Source organism: Podarcis vaucheri (genome assembly GCF_965113315.1).
Source record: "Podarcis vaucheri genome assembly, chromosome: 3".
In the NCBI taxonomy this organism is placed as follows: domain Eukaryota; kingdom Metazoa; phylum Chordata; class Lepidosauria; order Squamata; family Lacertidae; genus Podarcis; species Podarcis vaucheri.
This window is the reverse complement of record NC_138761.1, coordinates 19,490,901-19,507,061: the sequence shown is the minus strand read 5'-3', so window position 1 is coordinate 19,507,061 and position 16,161 is coordinate 19,490,901. Positions and strand designations below refer to the sequence as shown.

Genomic DNA, 16,161 nt, shown 5'->3' with positions numbered 1-16,161 from the left:
TTACTCAAAAACTCTTTTATTTTCACTCTTTGCAGGACTTCAGGAAACAGGAAGAATGGTCATCGCAGCAACAGAAAGCACATGTTTCTAAGGGAGCGGAGGCAAGAGAAACATCATCAACCTGCAAGTTCTCTCCTGACTGGAGCAACTGCAGGAAATGATCCATTAAGGTGAGGAGTAATTCCAAAACAAAACAACAAAAAGATATCGCAACAGAAGCACAGTGCTCTTACACGAATAGTACCTTCGCCCTCATTTCCCTCCAAGCAAACGCAGTGATCTGCATGATGAAAAGAAGGACTTTCCAAAATATCGACTTAGGGAATGTACCAAGTTGAGAGCCTGCTATGCTGGCTATAGAGAGGTTATCATGGCTTCAGTCTAATGGGCTGGAGAGGCGAGCTGCCTTGCAACCCAACTTGGATCTCTTACAACTTTCTCCTTACCTTCCACCCACGCCCCAGTTGCATTTAGCAGATCAAAGCTCGTGGAGGTGGGGGTCAATTGATGAAAGCAGGGAGCTCAGTTTTTGAACACCAGCCACGCAGACTTAGGGAGCCAGTCCTCCAGGCCCTCCTTCTGCCTGGCTTGCTCCTCTAAGCAGGCAAGGGGCTAGCTGGGTTCGGCCCACCCTGCACCTGCGATGAGACACCATAACACTGGGTGGCTAAAGTTCGAAAGGCCACGATCCTTGCCCGTCAGGAACAGCCTGGCACTTCCCCCTCGAGGAAGCTGAGAAATCTCCATCTTGCAACTCGGGTGGGCGAAAGCAATTCTCAGTGGCCTGAATACAAGCTTGCGAGTCCACGCGAGGAAAAGCATGGGTGGCTGGCACCTAGCCTACAGTTCGTCCGGCCTGTGTGAGAGCGGAGCCTCCTTCCCAGCATCCTTTGCTTCATCCTGCTCCTCTGATTGGTCAGGGACCTCTTGCACACTCGGTTTCTCACCCTCCCCTTCTTGCCCTGCTTTGTCCTTGCTGCTCTTTTTGTTTTTCGAAGCCTTCTTGCCTTTGCCCTCCTTCTTCTTAGACTTCTTCGGCCTTGAACTTGCCACATCCCCTTTCTTGCCAGCCCACTTCTCTGTCAGGCAGCCTGGAGAGAGGAGAGGGGTGGAAAAAGGAGTTTATGGGATTTTGCAATGTCTCCACTCCTCCCTGAGCACACAATTCCAGTTGCCACCTAATTTATTTAGATGAAGTTTCCATTAGGCTTAGGTTACTAGTTAGTACATCTGGTGGTATCATCCAATTGTTTTTCTTGGGTCTCCAGATCCCATCAGCCCCAGCCAGCATGGTGGTGGATGATGGGAATTGGAGTCCAACAGCATCTGGAGGGCAGCACATTGACTATGACTGGGTGAATAGAAAACCTGGGACAAAATCATTGCTTTCAGTCACTCACCTCACAAGCTAGCCTTGGGTCAATCACGACCCCTCGGCTCTCAACGTGCTGTTGTGAGGGTAGAAAAATACAAGGGAAGGAAAGCAACAAGCTGCTCCAAGCTCTGTGGACTACAGGCAAGTTAGAAATATGATAAATAAATGTGAGGACTACAATGCCCATCATTCCTGACCGCTGGCCATGATGGCTGGGGTTGATGGGAGTTGAAGCCCAACAACACCTGGGATGGATATTCCCCATTCCTGACTGAAAACCATCTGGATGGTTCTGTGGTGGCCATTTTGCACAGGGGTTCCGTTTCCAGCCCCCACGTACATTGGCGGAGCACACATAAGCCCAGTCTGCACAACCCCCATCCCCCGTTCCACTCTCTTCCACGTCCAAAAGGACCCGCACACTGGCACACGTGCCTATAATGGCGGCCGCCCGTACACATATCCCTGGACCCCAGTAACAGGGCCTGCCACTTCCCAGGAAATATAACTCACTGGTGTCTTTTCCTTTCAAGACGTGGTTTGCACAGAGAAACTGGGAAATGTCTTCTTCCTGATGGTTCCGGTACCAGTCTTCGATCACATCTTCAAATTCCTCCACCATTACCTCACACTAACAGAGAGAGAAAGAGAGAGAGAGAAATCCTCCTTCAAACATCTACTTGTGGCGTTTTCAACCACACCGGTAGGTCTGCACACTTTGACACAGCTCCATCGCCACTGGTCCTGTTAGCTAGGGATGATGGGAGTTGTAGCCTCAAAACATCTGGAGGGCCGAGTTTGGGGGTGCCTGAGCTAGGTTATGCACTAGTTTTCCACCCCCACCAATATCCATGAAAATGTACCTTTGGAACACACCCTGGAAATGTGATTGACAGGCCAGTGGTTTCAGCATTAGATGCAGAATTCTCGCTTTCAGTTCTCCCGTTCGAAAGGAGAATCCTCCAGGACAGCCTTCATCCATCTGGGGCTCCCCGGATGCCTTGGGCCGATGGGAATTGTAGTCCAAAACATCCAGAGAGGCCCAGATTGGTGAAGGTGCTCTAGGAGATCAACCATGAGCTCCAGTTACTTGGAACTGCTGTGCTGCCATCAGTCATGTGGCCTTCATAAAGTGTGACGCCAAGGGCTGTACCTGCTTCTTTAGATCGGCCACTTCCGCAGAGGTTTCATTCCACAGCTCATAAGGGATGTCCATCACCACCTTCACTCCTTTGTGTACCAAGTTATGCAGTGTTTCAAAGGTCTCAGACATACCCTAAAGGAAGTGAGAGAGTTCAGTGGTGTATCCTGGAAGAGCCAAGACAGGCTAAGAAAACGAAAAGCAGATTTTTTAAAAAAAATCTGGAAACAAGATGAAATCCTGAGACGTTTCAAACCTTTGCAAATCTGTTGCTTCCCGTTCTCTCTTTGTGCAGGTTGTATTCCAAAAGCCTCTTGCAGATGTTTTCTGTCACTTCAATAAGGCGAATGTCCCTGCACACAAAAAAGTGTATTTGTGAGTGGCAGGATCTCTGTATGAGTGTCCAATGACACAAGTATAAAACAGCAGCTGGTAGAATGTACCTCAGCACTTTATCATCTCACAATTTACTGCTTGAGATCAATTTCCATGTGTTATGGGACTTCGCTAGTAAGAGCTTCTGAATCTGGAATGTAGCTTTCCAGAAAAACCATGAAAATGTGCCTTTCCACAGTCTCAATCAATAGACAGTGTATACGCATACACCCCTGGGACTTCACCTCATTTAATCTGTGAGTTACCTGTCCTACCTTCCTCAAACATTGAGGACTAGAAACATAAAACACAATGCGAACTAGGCACATCTAAGAATAGGACCTAAAGCATCCAATTATGTATGTTAGTTTCACCGTATCAATGGGACTTAGGGTGTCCAATCTTTACTGAAAGGTCACTTTTTTGCCTGCATGTTGGGGGAGTCCTATAAATTGCATACTGCACAACCAAAGAGCTCAATCTTGCAGAAGGAATAAGAAACCTTCCTTCCTTACAGGAACAAATGGCAAGTAGCTTATGGGTGTGAGTTTTTTGCATTTTATATCCTAGCAGACAAAAGTAAGATTCAGGAGAGTTAACACCCTCTCTGAATTACTTACTGACCAAGATATTGCAATAATGTACAAGGTGAAGAATGGCTGCTTCCAAGGGTCTATCAACAGCCTCATTCACTTACGATTTTGTGTACTTGATTTTGGATCCCTTGCCATCCAAAAAGCCGTACTTCGTGTCAATCACCTCCTTGGTCTTACCAGTTTCATCGAAGGAGGATTTCAGTTCCAAAGCCACGTACTTGCACACTAAAGACAGAAAAAACCAATTAGTTACCACTCACATATTTTAATTGGTGATTAAAAGCCAGTAGGTAAGCAGATAACAGAGTTTACAGTGCAGGCCGTATTGAAACAAACAATGGGGTATATTTGGAGAAAATAAGGCAGGGATAGGGAACGTGTTGGGATTACAAATCCCATCATTTCTGACCACTGGCTGTGCTGGCTGGGGCTGACAGCAGCCTTCCAGATGGATTCATCAGCCCCAGCCAGCCTAACCGTCAGGGATGATCCCCAATAACAGTGCAGCAGGTTGAAGGCCGCTCTAACCCTCTACCTAAATACCACTCCGGCTTTCACTTCAGTGAACCTCTTCTGCAACTTCCGGCTCATAGTTCTCTCTGTTCCTCTTTAACTTCTTAAGTTCCATTTTTAGTGACAAGGCGCTTTTCAGATCCCCTTTTCACTCTTGACAGCTTTACCTTATATAAGTGCCCCTGCATAAGCTGGTCTACCTGTAAGCCTGTCATTGTTTCGTGCTGGAAGTCCTTCGCCAAGGGAGGGGAACCTGTGGCTGTCAGACTCCAACTCCCAACAGCCACAGCCAGTACCAAGAAAGATCTGGGATGGTGGTAGTTGTCACCCAGTAAAATACTGAGTGTCACCGATTCCCCATCATTTTACCTTATACAGGGATGTCTACGGCTGGGCAATATGTGGTTTTCAACATAGGAAGCTGCATTACTCCAAGTCAGACTACTGGTCCATCTTGCTCAATACAGTCTACACTGACTAGTAGAACCACTCCAAGATTTCAGGCAGGGAGTCTCTCCCAGATCTACCTGGAGATGCCAGCGGGGACTGAACAAACCTTGGAGCTTCTGCTTGCTCTGCCATTGAGCTACAGCCTTTCCCCATAGGAAGCTTCAGCCCCCTGTTTTTGACTACCCCTTTTCCTGTCCCTTTACAGTGGTACCTCGGGTTACATACACTTCAGGTTACATACTCTGCTAACCCAGAAATAGTACCTCGGGTTAAGAACTTTGCTTCAGGATGAGAACAAAAATTGTGCTCCAGCGGTGCAGCAGCAGTTAGCTAAAGTGGTCCTTCAAGTTAAGAACAGTTTCAGGTTAAGGATGGACCTCCGGAACGAATTAAGTACGTATCCTGCGGTACCAATGTATTTTATTTTGGGCATTTGCGGCCCCACCCTTCATCCAAAAAGGCTCCCAACTGCAGGCTTTTCTTCTTCTTCATCATCATCATCATTCTATGTCCTTTTAAATGTGTTTGTGGGAGGGGTGGGAGTTATTGGTTTGCTTTGCTTCTGTTCTTGCTATTATTATTATTATTATTATTATTATTATTATTATTATGCTATGAACCACCCTGAGATCTCTGGATGAAGGACAGTATAACAACAACAACAATTTATTATTTATACCCCGCCCATCTGGCTGAGTCTCCCCAGCCACTCTGGGCGGCTACCAATCAAATGTTAAAAGCAGTACAGTACATGCAAATGTAATAAATGAATAATAATAATAATTCACGCGACACGAAAGGAAAGAGGAGCAGGGAGGGATGAGGAAAATCAAAACTCAGGCGCCGATTTCTCCCCTCCCCCCACAGCTCTGCAATAACGGGGTTTTTTTTGGGGGGGGGCTTCCCTCTCTCACCTTCGCATTTGCTGGGCAGCTTGACCCACTCGCTGTCCTCGGCAATGGCCCCGCCGCGCCCAGGAGCGGGGCCTACCAGCAGGGCGAGCCAGAGCGCGACGGCGGGACCCCAGGGAGCCATGGAGGGAGGAGGAGACCCCCGCGAGAGGCCGCCACGCCGCTACAGCCCTCCAGAGCGCGCACCGCGCTTCCGGGAACCTCCCCCCTTTCCCTTTTCCCGCAGCGTAGCTATAACAACCGGAGCCCTTGGCCAATGGCGGCCGGGAACGTGTCACGCCGAGGCCAACGGGCCTGCGCGAGGCGCCCGGTCTTTTGAGATGTCAGCCAATCAGGAGCGGAGGAGGTGGGTGCGCCCTCTCGCCTCTCCAATGGAGCAGCTTCGCTTTCCCCTCAGGTCAGCCAATGGGAGTGCCGCCAGCGCTGTCCTGTGATTGGTGCTCGCCTCCGTTCCTCTCAGCTCTGGAATGCTCACTCCATTCATTTTTGTAAAAAACGGCATTCACAAATATTTGGCGCAGGTAACGCGCGGGGGTGGGGGTGGGGAGTAGAGAGAATCCTCCTCCCGTCCTTATTCAGATTTTCCATTTATCCAGTTCCAGAGCGGCGGTTCTTTGCGTTCTCAGGCTGCGATCCTGTGTTTACATGGGGATAAGTTGGCTCCAACTCAGTGGGATAAGGTAAAAGGTAAAGGACCCCTGGAAGACAGAGTGCCTGGCGTGCTCTGGTCCATGGGTCACGAAGAGTCGGACACGACTAAACAACAACAAAGGACCCAGTCAAAGGCGACTATGGGGTTGCGGTGCTCATCTCTGACTAAACCGCTTCTGGCGTGACATATATAGGGTCCGTGCTGTTACTTTTTACTTAATGACATTCTATGCTGCCCATCAACTTAAGTGTTCTAAACGGTTTGCGAACTTAACTAAAAACAACAACCCAAACTTACTGAGATGGTTAGGATATACGCAGCTACTCGCTGTTTTTTACTCTCTCCCGTCCCAAAACCTGCAGCTGTTGCTTAAGAGGCTTAAGAGCTTTGGCTTTCAGCTGCAGATGGGAGGACTGAGGTGGAGAGGGGCTTGCCTATTGCTACATAGTGAGTTCGTATTTTGTCAGCATGCGTAATCGCCAACACTCCACTGGCTGTTGCAGCTACCTACCTGCTCCATACATTATTGTTGCAAGCATCCAGGCAGAGGGCCTTCTCGGTAGTGGCGCCTGCTCTGTGGAATGCCCTCCCATCAGATGTCAAGGAAATAAACAGCTATCTGACTTTTAGAAGACACCTGAAGGCAACCCTGTATTGGGTGTGGTATAAATATTACAATTATTATTATTAAAAAATCAAGTAATTTATTTTTGAAAACAGATTTATAGCACCTGTAAAATACAAACAGGAAGAGGGTTTTTGTGATTGTTGTTACAATCCACAATTGCTGCATAAATCCTCATAAAAATGCTAGACATGCTTTGGCTGTTCTGTAAACACACACAGAGCATTTAATTGTATTCATATGTCTGTTAAGTAACAGTTCCAAGAATGTTGGGAAGAACCAACCCCTATCCCATGCCTCCCTTGCATGCACCTTCCTCCTTGCACCTGCCAGGATTCAGAACTGGAGCCCTGCTTGCTAAAGATGGTGTGATGTCTGTCTGTCTGCCATTCATCCTGTGACAGCTGTTGTTTCACATAGGCAGGGTACCACTGTGACATGATGTTGCTGAGCAATGATGATGCACTTCTGACCCTGCACCTAATGACTTCTTATGCAATTAATATTTTGCTACTTTGGAAGGGCTGAAAACCCAGAACCTCACTCCCTATTACAGAGAAAGGAGTGGAGAACCTCAGGCTCAGGGGGCTGAATATGGTTGCCCAACTCTCAGGGGCTCCCAGGCCACACCCCTCACTGCCCCTGATTTTACCTGGCTGGGAAATGCCCTTAAAATGGATAAATACCTCTTTGCTTGTCTGGCTGGAAAGCAGCGAGTGACTGGCTGCACCCACCTTGACCACACAAACTGTTATGCGGCGCCTGGAAGGAACATGGCCATGAAAAACACCGTCCACTTCTTAAGTGAAGCCATGCTCCTCCAGATGTTATTAGACTCCAACTCCCATCAGCCCCAGGTCCCACAGCCAATGGTCGGGAATGATGGGAGTTATAACCCAACCACATCTGGAGGGGGACACAGGTTTCTGACCCCCTGCCTTAGGCATTCTCTCATATAGATGACAACAAGCTGTATATTTGAGGACAATGCAAGCAAGACTATATGTACAATTATGAACAAAGAAATATCCCACGACAATATTCAAGAGAGAAGCATTCTTCTCAGGGCATCACATACTGCGCTTACAACACAAGAATATAGAAAGGGTGTCAAGTCTTGTTATTCGTGTACTGCTACAGCCTGGGTGCCTGGCTTAGTTGTTGTCCAATTAGTGTTCAGCACCAAAGAACCCGAATCGAAGGTCACAGCAGAGGCAGATGAAAGGAAGCCAAAAGCCTGTTTTTCAGCCTGTATTCAAACCAGGCTAGTCTCTCCCTCTTTTGTTCAAGTGAATGCTTCCATCTTCAGGACACATACTCTGCTTCCATATGGAGTTCCTTCTTTTCAGCCAGATATGTGAAAGTTGCCGTTCCCCCTAGTCCATTGCTCTGTGCTTTTCATAGCAACAATTTCTGTGACAGAAGCAGTTCTGACTGTGTGTGGATGAACTGCAGAAAAGTTGGAAGCCTTCAGGTGCAACGGGATGTATTCCCTGAAAGGAGAGGGAAGATTACAGCAGGTTGGGAGCTGAACTTTACTATCACCATCACCACCACCATCATCTTAACACCACACCCTTCCTTCAAAGAGTTCAGTGATGTTTCTGCTGCCACCGTTCTACCCATGGCTGAGCTATGGTTTGGCTTAGCATTACATCCAAATCTATGCTTGTGTTTCCCCCAGACAAACCATGAGCAGTAAACCAAGAACAAACACTGGTTCGTCTGAAGTGAGGCAAACCATGAGCCTGGCTTTGGATGTGATGCTAAACCAAACCATGGCATAGCTCTGGGTAGCGTGGCAGCAGCAGAATGAGAGAGGTACACTGCTATCACAATCTGTGATCCAGGAAACTGCACATTTGCTTGCTCGTTCTAGGCCATGGTTTGGCTTAGCTTTATATCTGAACTAGGTCTATGTGTTGGATGTTGTGGCCAGTATTACCTCTTGTAAACAATGCAGCAGGTCATCAACACGTCAAACAAGAGCAACTTGAACAGCAAAATTCTGATGGCCAGAAGAAGTAAGATCTGTGAGCGGCTATGCAGATCTTCAATGAACAATGACTCTTCTTGGGCTGCCACCACAAAAAGAAGAAAGAATAAGGCAGAGTAATATCCACAGAAGAACTATATCCCCAGCCACTTTTGTGCTCTACCCCCCGCCCCCTCGACACTCTGGAGCAGGGGTCAGCAACCTTTTTCAGCTGTGGGCCAGCCCACTGTCCCTCAGACCATGTGGTGGGCCAGACTATATTTTGAAGGGAAAAAATGAACGAATTCCTATGCCCCACAAATAACCCAGAGATGCATTTTAAATAAAAGCACACATTCCACTCATGTAAAAACACGCTGATTCCCAGACTGTCCGTGGGCCGGAATGAGAAGGCAATTGGGCTGCATCCTTAGGTTGCCTACCCCTGCTCTGGATACAGGCCTGTGTTACCTATGTTATCTCTTAATTGCTGCCAAGCCCAATGGGTGATCAAACTATCAGGAGAGACAACAGTAATCTGATTGATAAGGTAAAGGTAAAGGGACCCCTGACCATTAGGTCCAGTCGTGACTGACTCTGGGGTTGCAGCGCTCATCTCGCTTTATTGGCCAAGGGAGCCGGCGTACAGCTTCCGGGTCATGTGGCCAGCATGAATAAGCCGCTTCTGGCGAACCAGAACAGCACACGGAAATGCTGTTTACCTTCCCGCCGGAGCGGTACCTATTTATCTACTTGCACTTTGATGTGCTTTCGAACTGCTAGGTTGGCATGAACAGGGACTGAGCAACGGGAACTCACCCCGTCGTGGGGATTCAAACCGCCGACCTTCTGATTGGCAAGTGCTAGGCTCTCTGGTGTAACCCACAGCGCCACCTGCGTCCCAACTGATAAGGTAGTTCCAGACAATTTAGAGTTTACAGTTTTCATTATTAACTTTTAACAAGAGGATAGCAGATTTTGTAATTCTAATTCTCTCTTTTTCCTACTTCTACAAGCACTCAAAGGGTGCTCTGTCTTTGGTTTTGTTGTTCATCTTTGGGTGCAAGGCCCTGCCAAGTCTTTTATCCTCAATTTCTCATTCACTTAGCAAAAACTGATTTGTAGGCGCACTTGCTTCCCAGGCACATCGTGTCCACAGAATGGAAGGTGGCAGGATCCCCATGGATGTGCTTTATTGGGAGCTGGCTTCAGGCACCAGGCCTGTTGGCGGAGCAGCTCTGCACTATAAAGAAGTGATATGAAAGCTGGCAACACCAACCCCACCATGTGACACTCCCTTGCAGACAACTGCAGTACCTGGAGACACACAGGTTGTGCATCCATAGCAGTGACCATAGAAGAAATGACCACTGGGAAGAGTGCAAAGAGAACAACTGGATCTGCGTCTGCACAACTGAATGCCTTTATCTGCCCCAGCTGGAACAAAACATGTCTTTTCTCTACAGCCACAGCAGGCGCTGTAACCTTCCAACAGGCACACTCTTCCATTGTCCCCCGAGACAGATGGATGCCAACCAATGCTTGGGTGTGTGTGTGTGGAGGGCATGGGCAACACTGTGCCAAAGACCCTCTGACCTCTGGCACCGACCCTGTAGGTGTGGATAGAATTGCAGCTGTGGCCTTCCTCTCTAATCTGCTTCATTCCTAATAGCTCAAACTGTGTTCTATAAGGATATATGAATCTGGAATTTAGTTGTTCGTCATGGCACAAGGGTACAAACACTAGCCTTGTATACTTAAAACAGCTTTGTCTGAATTCCTGCCCCCAAAACACCAGGTTCGGAACTGAGCTCTTAGTATAACTGAGATTGGAAGGAGAATGCATTGTTGTTCTTACCTTCTTGCTTTTCACTCAGGCAGAGATCTCCCATATTTTCTTCTGTAAGACAAAATTATGACTTAGAGAAGGCATTGCAAGGGAAAGATTGGTAGCATGCCTGCCTTGGTTGTGTTATATAAGTTTCCAGGTTATTAATTTACTGATTTGAAGCGCCTGGAATTTGTGCATAAATGTCCTTATTGATCGATTGATTGTATTAGGACACATCAGTTAGAAGGAGAGAGTTCATTGGCAAAAAGGCAGGATTTAAGTGTAACAGGATTACAGTAACTTGGATAAATGAGGTTGCGTTCCAATGCATGCTTACCTGGGAGTAAGTCTCATTGAACTCAATGGGACTTCTAATTAGACATGCATAGGGTTGCGCTGTTAATTTATGAGGTCCTAAAAGTACATCTACTGTCCATACTCCCATCCCCCCATTCATGAATACCTGAGAGTTGAAGGGAGGTGGTGCTCCATGTCTTTGAAGTTTCGTTTGGGGCGACGTAGCAAGCGACTGTACTCCACGATTCAAATTCTTTGGTGCTGATGGAGAGTTGAGAGATGCTGCTGAAGGTTCCATCATCTTCCCTAGATATCCCATAGGTGAAAGACTCCAGCATGCTCCCATTTTCATTGGAAAACCGAACGGCCCCCAGTGCTTCCTCAGAGAGATCGTTCACCAGACAAATTACCAGGGTCTTCCTTTCGCCGTTTACTATCACATGGATCGGCGGTGCCAGTGTTGCATTTAAGCTCCAAGATAAGCTACCTGCTGAGAGTTTATTATAAACGTGCATGAGCAAAACTATTTGAACTATTGGTTTTTATGTACACAAATTATGCAGATAATGTTTTTGGGGGATCTTTCTTCTTGACGGAACCTTGCTTGGATTTTACTTCTTCTGAGCTGTCTTCCATAAAAACGGGGATTCTTCCCCTCCCACTGTTTCTGTCCAATTCAATGAATGATCAAGGGGTCAGAGCAACTCCCATAGACAAAAAGGGTCATCCCGGCAGGTGAACGTGTGGCAATGATTCCCTTGCACCCCACTCTGCCAAAAATCTTGCTGCTTCCTTGCCAAGGCCCAAAGGTTGTGTAAGACACTTCTGAAAAGTTTCCAAGCAAACAGCTCTGCCAGGCAGCTCTGCCTCTGGTTTGCATGTTTGGTTTTATAACATTTTATAACATTTGCATGTTTGGTTTTATAACATTCCCTCCTGCTGGGACAAACTCTGCTTCCTGCCCACCCCCATGTCTGGTTTTGCAGGCTAGAGGATGCAAAATTAAGGTACTACACATTCTATTGTAATGATTAGCAAGGTGGTGCAGCAATAAAACTTGCTACTGCATTTGCTACTGCATTTGCAAAGCTATGCAGGGTCCAGTATGGTTTCAAATTGGACGGGGGATGGTGTGCATTGCAAGGAGTCAGACCCTTGGGATCACTTCCAACTCTGCAGTCCTATAATTAATTTTGAGTGCACAATTTTGGTCAAATATAATTTGTTTTGTTTCTGTTTGGACTCTAAACTTTCGTGCAGACTTTAGGCCCCTGTGGGACAATTTTAAAATTCCATATCCCAAGTTCTTTTATTTCATTCTGTTTTTTAAAAAACTCGTATAACATCAGGCAGATGGACTCCCCCTGCCTTCTGAATGATACTTGTCACACTGACCCCCAACAAGCAAGCAAATAAGCTATGGTGTTTTACTCACAGGTCAGAAGTTGGAGTGCTGCGCTGGTCAGGAGGTGCTGGAACGTAAGGTGGAGAGCTGGAGACATCTTGTGAGGATGAGCAGCTACACAGAGAGTGCGCTAGACTAGCAGGCGATGTGCTCAACCCATCTCTCTTCCTCTCTGACCTCAGTACTCCTTTCCTGCAGCTAACGGTTACACAGCTGCTCCCTAGTAAACAACAGAGGTGTTTTGGTGTGTTTTTTAAGCACACCTTTTGATTATTTTAGCTCTGTAACTGGCTTATGTGAGTACCACCAGAACTTGACATAACAATTGCAGCGTCCTGTGGTACTCCAAAAGCTTGCACATTTATTTGAGAGACATACCTCCTGCTAGAGAAAGCACTGAATAGGGCAGCAGGTCCAGAACGCACCCGAAAATCTCAGAGCCAAGGAAGGCACAAAATGGGAAGTCTCTAGCCAGGGTCTCTCAGATTATTATTTTTGATTTTTTTAAAGTGTTAATGGGGTAGGGGACAGAGTTTGGATCAAGGCTGAGGGATGGTTTCAAATATATTTTACACCTGTTTTCCTGATTCAATCATCCTACTATTTGCCTGCATTGCACATGATGCATGTATCATATTGGCATCCCATAGAACAATCCATGATTATGTGAAATAGGGAGAAATTGAAAAAAAAATGCAATAAGAGAAATTTGTACATAGTAGTCCAGGTTACATGAGTCATGCAAGCTGCAGAATTCAGCCTTTTCGTGCTGCAGGATTTTAATATTTTTAGTATGCAGTACAGCCCATCCTAACTATGTCTTTTCAGAAGTAGCCCCATTGCATGCAATAGGACTGTGTGGTGCAATGGTTGGAGTATCATACTGGGTTCAAATCCCCACTGGGCCTTGAAGCTCACTGGGTGACCTTGGGCGAGACACTGTCTATCTCTGCCTAACCTATCACACGGGGTGGTTGTGGAGATTAAATGAGGCAGGAGAGAACCATGTATGCCACTTTGAGCTCCTTGGAGAAAAAGGTGGGGGTATAAATGCAATAAATGAAATAAAATAAAGAAGGTTCCCCAGACCAGACCTTCTGGAGAGACTTTTCAGGGGAGGAGCTGTACACAGTGAGTTGCTCCAGGGACCAGAGGATGCAAAATTTATTGGTGTGAGCTGCTTTCCTTCCACACCACCCCCCATTTGGGTCAACCCATTGGATCGTAGTGCTATCAGACCCTCCAAGTGTCCCTATTTTCCAGGGACAGCCCTGGATTTAAAGAAGCCGCTCCGGTTTCTGATTTTATACTGAAACGTTACAGGGGTCAGCAAACTTTTTCAGCAGGGGGCCAGTCCACTGTCCCCCAGACCTTGTGCGGAGCCAGACTATATATTTGGGGGTGTGTGGGAAAGAATTCCTATGCCCCACGAATAACCCAGAGATGTATTTTAAATAAAAGGACACATTCTGATTGGGCCAGATCCGGCCCCTAGGCCTTAGTTTGCCTACCCATGCATTAGGACGTCCCTATTTTCATCGGAGAAATGTGGGAGGGTATGGGGAGGGTAGGCGACCCCTGAGCCAAGGAGATAAGTGACTGTACAACCTTTAGAAGACATCTGAAGGCAGCTCTCTATAGGGAAGGTTTTTTTTAAAATGTTTAATGGGTGGGGTATAAAGAATAATACCATTATGATGATGGAATAGGAAGTCCCTATTTTCATCCGAGAAATGTTGGAAGGGATGGGGTTATGCGTAAGCCAAATAGACCCACTGAAATCAGCAGCCAAGCCTAAGTTGGGCACATTGATTTCAATGGGTCTACTCTGCACATGAAAAAAACCCACCCTTTTGTATTTGCTTGTTTGTTTATCTAGTCTGCAGGTGCTGCATATGCAGATTCAACCCCTTCCCCGATTGAAAAGCTCGCCTGGCCGACTTAAATTTTGCTTGTGCGGGATTCATGCACTATTAACTGGGGAGGGAATGAAGTGAGTTAGGCGCAGCAGCCCTGTTTTCCTCCTAGGCCTCCTCCCCCGGCGACAGATCGCTCTTGGTACGGCCCGGCCTCCCCCTCGCTGCCCTGGTGGTGCTTTCCACGTCGTCCGCCCTGTGTGGAGCAGCCCGGCTGCGGGGATTCGGCTTGCAAGGGGTAAGGGGCGGGGGTCTCTTAGGGGGGGCTCCGCTTCTCGGCAACCCTTGGCGTTGGGGGGGGGGGAGGCAGCGGGCCTGTGTAAGGAGCTGGCACGTGGGCGCTGCCTCCCTGCAGAGTAGGCCGGCTGGGACCGGTGGGGCGCTTACCTCCGTGTAAACGGGGAGAGAGGGTCGGGGCTGAGCCCTGTATCGGCTCTGGGGGTTAACCCACCCACCCAAAAAAGAGAGGCTGTAGTCTGTCAAGCCACAGGGAGCTGATGGGAGCTGCTCTTTCTAAATAGATTTAGCAGGAATTGTGAAAGGGTTCATTTCCTCACCCAAATTTCACTACAGTACATCGCTGTGTAATTTATTAAATTTGTATCCCGCCCTCCACCCGAAGATCACGGGGCATTGGCCACAACATAAAAGCACAATGCGCGTTTAGTTTATTCCCCCCAGATCCTCATGCCCAACTGTTTGATACCCGAGGTTTGAAGTACGTGTAACTTCTCCCTCTTGCCCACGCGCGTCCTTTCCTGCCCTTGTTCGGTTTCCGATGGTAAGCCCCCTTCCAGGTTTTCTGCAGCTGAGGGGAACAGAGAGGTTGAAAAGCCCTTTTTGGCTTGTGGTATGATGAAATTGCATGAAAAAGGGGAATGCCACCCAGACTGGGGGCTGTGGCTGGAGACCGCTTGGAGGGTACAGCAAACCAGGTGCCTGTTCCTGGCAAAAACATAGAAAGAGCAATTAAAAACCAATTAAGCATAAATAGAATTAAAACTATATGTTTGTGTGTGTGTGTGTGTGTGTGTGTGTGTGTGCGTGTGTGTGCGCGTGTGTATGCGTGCATTAATAAAATAATATAATATAATTAATGTAATATAATCAGCACAGCACCAGTACTTTAATTAAAAGCAGTCGCTTCCACCTGGAAGGACATGAAGGAAGGAGCCAGTCTAACTTCTCTAGAGAGGGATTTCCAAAGACTTGGAGCAGCTACCAAGAAGGCCCTTATTTATTTAAATAAGCAGATAAGAGTTTCCTTATTTATTTATAAATATATATATATATATATATAAATAAAATATTCCACACTTTTAACATCTATGTATGCACCTCAGGCTGCTAACGAAGCGGTAGCAAGCAAACAAAAATGATGTTAATATTTTAAAATAAAGATTATGAATTGAGACAAGGTCCAGACATTGTGGACCACAGCTACTCACAGGGAAGCCTAATTTAGTCGCTTATAAGAATTGGAAAGGAACCTTACCTGGAGCCTGAGTTGCCCTCTCTTTAATTTGAAAAATGTCTCTTTTCAGGGGTGCTTCCTTTTCTCTGATACCAAAGTGAACATTGAACATTAGACAGCTGGTTCTTGCAGCTGGACATCAGGTATCCACCCACCACACCATGGAATCCACAGCAGCGGGGACAGCAATCTCACTTCCCAGTACTGTGGAGGATAGGAAGGAAGAACTTCAAGAGTGCCCAGCTGACCAGCCTCAGAGTCCAGATACTTCTGTGTCTTTCTCTGAGATCTTCCGCTTGGTCCAGGCTGGGCAAGACATTCCTGGGCTGCAGAAGCTAAATATCACCCCAACAAATGGGAGTCCTACACCATCTCAAATGGCCCGAAGACCCAAACCTTGGGAGAACAACCCATTGTGACTAGAAAGACCTCTTGTCTTACTTCCACACCAGAAAGAAGCAATACTTACCAAGTCTGATGGATTTGCGAACTTAAAAGAGCTGTGTGTGTACACCTTTTGGGGGTTTTAAACCCTGCTGGTTTGCATGGTCATAGATCTTGAGGACAAGAGGCTATTGCATTGAATTAGTTCTGCAACTTATAATTAAATGTGTCCTTTACCAAA

General features: G+C 47.0%; 2 protein-coding genes and 1 long non-coding RNA gene across 6 annotated transcripts; 1 reads left to right on the top strand and 2 right to left on the bottom strand.

Annotated features, from left to right (window-relative positions):
• On the bottom strand, window positions 1–5,570 carry CNPY3 (canopy FGF signaling regulator 3). The gene is made up of 6 exons (XM_082217925.1): window positions 5,365–5,570; window positions 3,589–3,712; window positions 2,773–2,869; window positions 2,529–2,651; window positions 1,889–2,006; window positions 1–1,091 (listed from the first exon to the last, which is right to left on the bottom strand). Exons 1-6 carry the CDS (start codon window positions 5,483–5,485, stop codon window positions 841–843), a joined length of 834 nt encoding a protein of 277 aa, XP_082074051.1. The 5' UTR covers window positions 5,486–5,570; the 3' UTR covers window positions 1–840.
• A 1,175-nt stretch (window positions 5,571–6,745) lies between these two features.
• On the bottom strand, window positions 6,746–13,868 carry PTCRA (pre T cell antigen receptor alpha). Of its 3 annotated transcripts, XM_082217962.1 has the most exons (6): window positions 13,658–13,868; window positions 12,177–12,366; window positions 10,908–11,231; window positions 10,472–10,513; window positions 8,584–8,716; window positions 6,746–8,131 (listed from the first exon to the last, which is right to left on the bottom strand). In XM_082217962.1, exons 2-6 carry the CDS (start codon window positions 12,241–12,243, stop codon window positions 7,984–7,986), a joined length of 714 nt encoding a protein of 237 aa, XP_082074088.1. In that variant the 5' UTR covers window positions 12,244–12,366; window positions 13,658–13,868; the 3' UTR covers window positions 6,746–7,983. The 3 variants fall into 3 exon arrangements, with proteins under 3 accessions (XP_082074088.1, XP_082074090.1, XP_082074089.1); XM_082217964.1 differs by lacking the exon at window positions 13,658–13,868 and having other exon boundaries at window positions 6,755–8,131; window positions 10,908–11,224; window positions 12,173–12,363; XM_082217963.1 differs by lacking the exon at window positions 13,658–13,868 and having other exon boundaries at window positions 6,755–8,131; window positions 10,908–11,228; window positions 12,177–12,362.
• Window positions 13,869–14,025: 157 nt separating this feature from the next.
• Window positions 14,026–16,161, top strand: LOC309529682. 2 transcript variants are annotated; one of them, XR_014218300.1, is made up of 2 exons: window positions 14,026–14,300; window positions 15,607–16,161. It is a non-coding gene; the product is annotated as an uncharacterized lncRNA (long non-coding RNA). The 2 variants fall into 2 exon arrangements; XR_014218301.1 differs by having other exon boundaries at window positions 14,026–14,313.

What these genes read in the sequence shown, in the direction of transcription:
- CNPY3 (XM_082217925.1), bottom strand. Translation starts at nt 5,485, where the DNA reads ATGGCTCCCTGGGGTCCCGCCGTCGCGCTCTGGCTCGCCCTGCTGGTA. An exon ending in GCTGCCCAGCAAATGCGAAG is followed by an intron (nt 3,713 to 5,364) that starts GTGAGAGAGGGA and finishes TTCTGTCTTTAG; the next exon opens with TGTGCAAGTACGTGGCTTTG. An exon ending in GAAGCAACAGATTTGCAAAG is followed by an intron (nt 2,652 to 2,772) that starts GTTTGAAACGTC and finishes CACTTCCTTTAG; the next exon opens with GGTATGTCTGAGACCTTTGA.
- PTCRA (XM_082217962.1), bottom strand. Translation starts at nt 12,243, where the DNA reads ATGTCTCCAGCTCTCCACCTTACGTTCCAGCACCTCCTGACCAGCGCA. An exon ending in AGCACTCCAACTTCTGACCT is followed by an intron (nt 11,232 to 12,176) that starts GTGAGTAAAACA and finishes ATAAACTCTCAG; the next exon opens with CAGGTAGCTTATCTTGGAGC. An exon ending in CCTGAGTGAAAAGCAAGAAG is followed by an intron (nt 8,717 to 10,471) that starts GTAAGAACAACA and finishes TTGTGGTGGCAG; the next exon opens with CCCAAGAAGAGTCATTGTTC.